This window comes from Crassostrea angulata, chromosome 7 (genome assembly GCF_025612915.1).
Source record: "Crassostrea angulata isolate pt1a10 chromosome 7, ASM2561291v2, whole genome shotgun sequence".
Classification (NCBI taxonomy): Eukaryota; Metazoa; Mollusca; class Bivalvia; order Ostreida; family Ostreidae; genus Magallana; species Magallana angulata.
This window is the reverse complement of record NC_069117.1, coordinates 27,003,475-27,011,755: the sequence shown is the minus strand read 5'-3', so window position 1 is coordinate 27,011,755 and position 8,281 is coordinate 27,003,475. Positions and strand designations below refer to the sequence as shown.

Below are 8,281 nucleotides of genomic sequence, written 5' to 3'. Positions count from 1 at the left end.
TGAACATATTCTATGAAATTAAAATCATCATTAGGTTACATGTGGGGGGGGGGGGGGGGGGGAGGGGGGGCAGGAATTGTATGTACGTAAAGAACCCCTCTCTTCATGTCCTCCTCGTGGGATTTCCTTCCATTAGTCTTACAAAAATCATTTTACATTTTCTGATAAGTTTGACCATACTATAAGACATTAAATACCCGTGCTCTAGTTTAAACAATAACATGTTATACTGATCCCAAGATGTATTTAATCGAAAACAGATAAGTCGTAAAACTAAGTTGTTCTCGCATCAAAGAATTAAAGAACATCAAATATTTGCAAAAGTAGCCAGAGGACACTTCATGGCCTATTTCAAAGAAGTTCTAAAAAGTTAGTTGTTTTCAGAAGAAACAATATTTATACAGACGTTCTATAATTAATATATCAAAGGCTTCGCGTTTCACAAAATTTTTTCTTCACATCCTTTAATTCTGTAGCCCATTAATTTTGGTTCGATGTTTTCTTTATATATAATAAAAGTAGGAATTTGATATGAATACGGTCGACATAATTTGAAGCACAGGATGAAAATGGAGGTATTTGTCCTACTGTCTGTCCTGTCTCTTATTGCTGGGGAGTATGATTACGGTTACCGCGTGGATAACCAACTACTAAAGTTATTTAATGACACTGGAGAGAGATCTTGTTGCAAAGAATGTATAGCTTACACAAATTGTCAGTCTGTGAATTACAACAAGAATAACTATTCTTGTGAGTTGAACTATCAGCACATTTCTGGTCCTGGTAAGGCTATTCACGCCGAATACGTCTACATGGACAGGTCCCACTGCTTCTCGCTGGCTTCATGTAGTAAGGTAAGTGATGAACCAAAAATACATGTAGCATTATAACATTACTTTTTCACACGTACACATTTTTTATATATATTGCTTGTTTGTATTTTACCAAGATGTACTTTTTTGACATATTAGCTCTGATTGAGTTTTAAATACTCTATTGGTAATGGTTTTTATTTTTATTTTTTCCAGAGATTTTGCAATCTTTCTTGCAATGCTAACGAAAAATGTGTTTTGACCTCTATGAATCAACCTGCTTGTATAATAACAGGTAAAAAAAAAAAATAACGTAAGAGTTAAGAATCGCTTGTTGTTTTTTTTTTTTTTTTATATATTTTTTATACTAATGCAAGCTCTGCTTACTGAGTAACAAAAAAACCCCACTAAATATGTTATAAAAATTTAAACATCTAGTCACATGTCAAAAGGCATTTCATTATCAAATTTTACATTTACAAATGACAACAGGCACCTGGTGTTATAAATTTTTTATTATGAAAATACAAAAAAATTACAATCCCTACCAAATGTAATAACATTCCCTGATTTTGAGAAAAGACATATCGTCGGATTCTTGTGAGGTTAACGATAGTTTAATAAACGCAACCCATTGTGATTTCCCGAAATGTAAATCATCAATTACATATCTCGAAACCGTTAAATTTTACTTAGCTTTGTCTCTTTTGTTAATGTAGAGTGCGACCCGACTGCTACGATACTGGATATTTCGCCAGAACATGTCAGAAGAGAAGTTGGTCTTTCCCACTGGTTATGGTGTACAGTACCACCAACTGACAGTATACAGTTATTCACATGTGATACAGACGGACAATGGGTAAAAAATTACAGCAGTTGCGGTAAGTAACAAAATGAATACACCATGGTTAAGTATAAACACACTTTTTATGGCACAATATTGATCTGACATATACATGTACCTTGAGTATGTAAAGAAAAAATACATAATAAGCGATTGAATTTCTTGATTTATTCTTTGTTCATGGATTCATGAAAATAAATACGATTTCCAGTAATAGTAGATGATAATTAATTGATTTATTGTATAACATATTTTTAGTTTCGTTTCACTTTAAATATGTTTTCTATTTTATGAAAATCAAATATGATATCCTGTGCAGTCTATACTTGTAGAAATAAGATTTATGTTTTTTGTATGCATTATTCTGTAAGTGAAATTGTAAATACTATAAAAGATTGACTCTTAAAGACATTCGGGTCTCTTATTACCCAAAGTTTACAATTTTTTGCCCCTGGAGAAATATATTAAATAATCTGAGATTGTCCTGACACTCTCCCTTATAAATATCGCCATTTACTTTTGATAATTGCTGTTTGTCACCCATTAGCAATTTAAAATTCATCCTGACTCTTGTACCCCCCCCCTTACATTTTTATAAATTAATGTTTTTCAAACATCGAATGATAAAAGCAGAGCAACAGTCAGAGTAGTCTCAGATAAGGTTTCAGACTTCAAAATGAAGCTGAAACTCCGACATGTCAATTTAAGGGCTATGGTACTCAGGTTACCATCAAGGACTGTGGGCTTCTTGTAAAATAAAACAGCTTATAATTTACAAATATTATTATTTATTTAACTAACTACAAACAACCAAAATCTCTGAAATAGGGAGAATCCAACAATGATATGACTTTTTGAACCAATAGTATAACAGGTATACTTGGAACTCTCTTGAAATTAACAAAACAGTTTTACAGAAAATTGTATCAGTAATAACGTAGTAAAACAGTATAGACATCAGATGTAACGACATGTTTCATTTATATTTACGTAAAAGTTAACTTGTCTGTTGCGCGTAGAACGTAGTAAACACGTTTTGTTTGTTATTTTTCAAATAAAAAATGAATTTATGAAGAAGACTAAATTCTTCAGTGTTCATCCTGGTGTTAGTATTATATGTACATTAACTACTTTTAAACAATTCGAAAGAATTGTTAAACACCTCGTCACCATTCTCAGTTTTTAGCATTACTTTCTCATTTCATAACTCATTACTCTGGTTTTAAATTACTTCCGGTGTCATCATAGACTGATCTTTATGTAATGCTCATTATGAGTGTGAAACAGACGGAGATTCATGTCTTATACATATATCATAAAAATATGGTGTTTTAGTTTCATTTTAAAATAATCTGGTTTAAAATTTCAAAACATTGAATATATGTAACCCGATATTACTATTTTTTGTTGGTTTACTTAACAAAATTAATACACAAGACATTCGTCGAACGACAGTTGAATAGATATATAGAAAATGTTGCAACATTCTACCTCTTTTCAACTGAAGAATTTGGAATTAAATATCCAAATAGAAGACTATCATATAAAATGAAAATATAGTTCTGTATATACGTGGTGGAAATATTCACGATGCAGGGATAAAAAAAAATGAAAATATTATAAAAAGGTCATGTTCAACCTTAACACAGAATACCCTGACAGTTTGTTTAGCTCACCTGAAGTGAAAGTTAAGTGAGCTTTTCTTTCTGATCAGTTTTGTTCGGCCTCTGCCTGTCTGTAAATTAGTTACATTTCCGACTCCTCCAGAATCACTGAGCCAATTTCATTCATACTTGACATAAAGCATTTTTGGGTAAATAAGAAGATTTCTCTCTTTTTTTAATTGTTTAATTGCTACAAATTGAATTTGATTCGTGTTTCTATATTTCAGTATGTTGGTATGGAACGTACTTGGATGGTAATGTTTGCAAAAAATGCCAAGAAGGAAAGTATTTGCCATACTACAACAAAAAAGGATCTAGCTCTTGCATTGACTGTCCTGCTGGATATTATACACCAGTTCCGGGCCTTGGCAAGTGCACGGCATGTCCAATCGGATCTTACCAAAGCAGCCATGGTAAATCTTTCTGTGACATTTGTCAAGCCGGTAAATACAGCAATGTTGAAGCTGCAACATTCTGCGTTGACTGTCTAGAAGGGCACTACCAACCAGATCCAGGTCAGGGCAATTGCATCGCATGTCCAATCGGATCTTACCAAAGCAGCCATGGTAAATCTTTCTGTGACATTTGTCAAGCCGGTAGTTACAGCGATGTTGAAGCAGCAACATCCTGCCTTGACTGTCCAAAAGGGCACTTCCAACCAGAATCAGGTCAGGACAATTGCATCGCATGTCCAATCGGATCTTACCAAAGCAGCCATGGTAAATCTTCTTGTGACATTTGTCAAGCTGGTAGTTACAGCGATGTTGAAGCAGCAACATCCTGCCTTGACTGTCCAAAAGGGCACTTCCAACCAGAATCAGGTCAAAGCAATTGCATTCCATGTCCAATCGGATTTTGTCAGGACACCATTGGTGAAACGAAATGTGACCCATGTTGAGGATAAAGAGTTGTAAACACTGTTAAAAGCGATTTACAGCGACTCAAAGGGAGCAACATCCTTCAAGAACTGTCCAACATTAACGTCTTAAAATCATAATGATCAGACTTTAGAAATTAATAATTAAAACTGTGTCCGATAGTCTTTTCAGTGGGCTTTACATCTTGTTAATTATTATCTGTTTCATTATTTGAATTATTCTTTTCTATTTTACTCTAAATCTTATAACTGGCCAGCATCTTATTCAAAGAGATGATAAATATCCTGGCTTCATGACTGATGCATTTAGTACAAATGTAACTTTGAAAAGGGTATTCCATTGTGAAAAAATTAATTATTTGGTTTTCATATTAGGGACAGATAAAGTTTTTGATTATAGTGTAACGAAACTGTTAGACGAAAGGTATTAAAATAAAAGTAATTTGACATAGGTTCATCTTGTTCAAGTTTTTTAATTTTGTTGTGCATTTTTTCTAGGTAGCTTTGTATTTACAATGTTACTGGGAAAATGTGTTAATGTACATGTAGGTCACGTTTATAAACCTGCTCATTAGGAAGTGTCAAATGTCGCCTCTTTGCTAGTTCAGGCCTGTAATGAACAGTGTGTTGCTATAAATTTATAAACTGTAAAATCATTTCATATATGCATGTTTTATGCTTTATTTTGTTTATTTGTTTCTTTTCTTTATTTGTTTTTTTTTTGGCCTTTACGCTGATGATATGGACCATCTGTGTCGATATTAATGTGGATTAAAGTACATTAAAGCACTAAAAATATCAAAATACTTTCATCCATCGGTTTAGAATTTTCAAATTTTACATAATTTTACGTTTTAAAATTTTTGAGAAAGATAATTTTTTTAAGAATCCCCTGCGGGATTCGAACGATGATTTACAGATTCGTATTGAAATCAAATCCATTGCGCTTAGCTGTTGGGTAAAAAATTTGGAAAAGAAACTATTCACAAATTTACAGTTGAATTTATTGTTTAGTATGTCACAACATGGAGGTTTCCCATAACACCTGAATTGAATTTATATCTTTTTAAAGCGCTAAGCATAGCTGCAGCGCTTTTTTGTCGCCAGATTTCTAATCCTACTTTCACTTTCGTTTCCGCATTTCCGAAATACCGCCACCTACTGGCGTATGCTAGAGAAATCGTACCCTGGAGAAGTCGTACCAGGGAGAACTCATAACTATGCAGTAGGGAAAACTTAATATCTTCAAGTTATCCTGCATGCATATACATTTGTTCAGTCATTATTATTTTTAAATTGGCAATAAATTTCATTTAATGAATATTATTATTATATATCGGATATGGGTGCTTCAAAAGATATCACATTCATGATGATGATTTCTTTCCAATTAGAATTTTGAAAAAAAATGGGTTTTATATGCATTGAGTTTTGTATTAGGTGTTAAGTAATAATTGGAATAACTTTGTGATATGAATAGGTTTTGAGTGTTTTTAAACGGTAAAGTCTCAAAGTTGAAACCGCCGGACCAAACGTTTCTTTCTATAAACTATATATTATTATTGCTACATGTACTTCTATCCGGACGGAACAATTTAAGTTTCAGAAGACACTAAATTGCTTTCAATATCTCATTAAAAGTGTTTATAATTGTAAAAACATCTAGCCTTATCCCTTTCAAACAATGCAATCACCTGAGTGTTATTTGCTACCGGTGATTTGATTAAAATTCATTATCAACATGGAGCAATAGACCCTCGTTAACGCATAATATGTCGAGCTACATGTAACATGTTATAGTTATGAACACCATGTTTTATATAAAAATGCAGAAATCTTATACAAAATATTTCACACGATAATTTGTGCTTTTTTTTATCAATTTTATTTTAGGCTTCGTTTTCTGTTTGCAATATTTCACAAATTGTTTTCTATCAGTTTGCATTGATATGCAATTTAATGATAATCCAACACAAATAATTTGAATAAAATTCATAAAAAGTGTAACTGTTGAGCTACTTGAAATACCACAGTAAATATATGTAAGAATCGTTATAAAGTGATACCTCATTTAATTTGCGTATACGACGCTTCATCGTATGCAACTATGATTTTATTAATGAGTTAACAGTTTTCCATCCAATCGGTAGAGCTCGTATGTATTGCAGGTGTCACTACAGTATTTAAAAAGTTCATGCGCGGATCCAGAAAAAAAAATCCAGGGCGGGGGGGGGGGGGGGGTCCGATGGTTAATTGAGTTTGCCCGGGGAGAGGGGGGGTTCCGAGGCATAATTTTGGTAATTTTATAATGTAATTTAAAGAAATTTGAATTTTACAAGAGTGGGGGGGGGGGGGGGCGGACCCCATAACCCCCCTCTAGATCCGCGCATGAAGTTTACTATTATAATATATCCCTACCATAAATGCGCATATTTAGGTAAAAGTTATAAATTCAAAACAAACTTCTTAGAAAATCCTCTTGATATCTTTGAAACAAAGTCTTTTTTATAATTTAGTAGCAAAAACACATGAGAATCCATCAAGGCGTGAAAGTTTGTTACATCGAAGTTACACGTGTGCTTGAAAAGCACAAGACCACTAGTCAAGAACTTTTTATCCATCTTCCTCTCAAAAACAACACGCATAAAAAATTCAAATGATCTTGCATCATTACAAAACTTGGATAGTCAGACACCTTACATACGTTTTTTCATTACATAAAAGGTCAGCCCTTGTTGCAGGCGGAAGCGACCCAAATTCGAGGGAAAATTCGGAAATTATTTTTCCTCAGCCCTGTTATGACATCTGAATCGGCGTCCATGACAACATCCTTTACAATAAACTTGTTAAAACACGCTACTTTTTACGCATGGTGAGATGTGAGCTAGAGACTTCATTAAATTCAATGATATACCCTAAAAATACCGCAGAAGAGACTGTCTAGTTAATACTTAAATTGAGTAGAAGCGACTCCATTTTGTATAATATAAAATATTCTAACATCTGGTAATCTAAATACATTAATGGTCTTTGCATGGGGTTATGAAGCAGAAGGCTGGAAATATTATTCAAATACCAAAGCTAAAATTTAGAAGAATAAGTGGCATTTCCTGCAAGGCAGATCTCTAATGCGATCAGTATTATCTTTAATTATTTTTGTCAAAACTTTATTGCTCTTTATTTTTGCAATTGGTATCGTAATTTGCCACTGTATTTTTAAGTGTTTGTCATGTTTTTGGTTTGCAAGTTGTCAGATGTAAGAACGGAGATTATGAAAAAAAGCAAATAAACATAAATAAATATTATTCATAGTCTGATTTTTGTTACTTGCGACAATTTTATTTTACTTTATTTTCTTCACAAGAAGCATATGCTGTGTAGCTCTGCTGAACATTAGCAAAATCTGTTTAAAAGTAACTAGCAATATCATTATAGAATTACTACAAATTTGTAAATTGGAAACCTTGATTTACAGTCAATTTGATAAAATTTATGCTTCAAAAATAAAGAAACACTTACATTAATTGCATTACATTGAATGTTGTGGTTATGATTTTTTTTAGGTCATCAGCATTCTGTTTTCACTGTAACACGACAGCATGCATAAATCATTGAAAAAGTTAATGCATTCTATAGCTAAAGTATTTCCAAATTCTATATTATTTCAGAATTCTGAGTACGTGAACTTTTACAATAACGAACAAATCCCGATTCAAATATGATTCTTTACATGTATTTACATAACATTCGGTAAATTTTAACACTTTCTTCCCGGCTTAGCGCTTTCCAGTACTTTCAGTACTTTGATTTCTAATAGTGTTCATTTGTGTCGTTGAATAAGAGAAGCATTTGCCTACATAATAGTATCACGTAAATTGCAATTAATTTATTAATTCAGTTTTTCATTAAACATTTCAATGAATGGGCAGTACGTTTAAGAAAAATTGGTGAAATGTTACCACAGACGTGCGAAACAATCTGTTATAAGGATTTTCAAGAGCACTGTGAACTGTCTGTAGATGAAGACTTCGTTTACACGATTGTTATGTAATTGGTATTGGGAATGAATAAATAAACTGAATAC

At 32.7% G+C, this 8,281-nt stretch overlaps 1 protein-coding gene across 1 annotated transcript; it reads left to right on the top strand.

Moving 5' to 3' along the window:
• Positions 1-569: 569 nt before the first annotated feature.
• On the top strand, positions 570-4,841 carry LOC128191270 (multiple epidermal growth factor-like domains protein 9). Its single transcript, XM_052863353.1, has 4 exons — positions 570-854; positions 1,029-1,107; positions 1,532-1,693; positions 3,548-4,841. The coding sequence occupies exons 1-4, from the start codon at positions 570-572 to the stop codon at positions 4,216-4,218; spliced, it is 1,197 nt and encodes a 398-aa protein (XP_052719313.1). The 3' UTR covers positions 4,219-4,841.
• Positions 4,842-8,281: the final 3,440 nt, after the last annotated feature.

Excerpts from the sequence above, each read along its gene's own strand:
- LOC128191270 (XM_052863353.1), top strand. The coding sequence starts at position 570 with ATGGAGGTATTTGTCCTACTGTCTGTCCTGTCTCTTATTGCTGGGGAG. Across the intron at positions 1,108-1,531 it reads ACCTGCTTGTATAATAACAG|AGTGCGACCCGACTGCTACG; the intron begins GTAAAAAAAAAA and ends TTGTTAATGTAG. Across the intron at positions 1,694-3,547 it reads AAAAAATTACAGCAGTTGCG|TATGTTGGTATGGAACGTAC; the intron begins GTAAGTAACAAA and ends TCTATATTTCAG.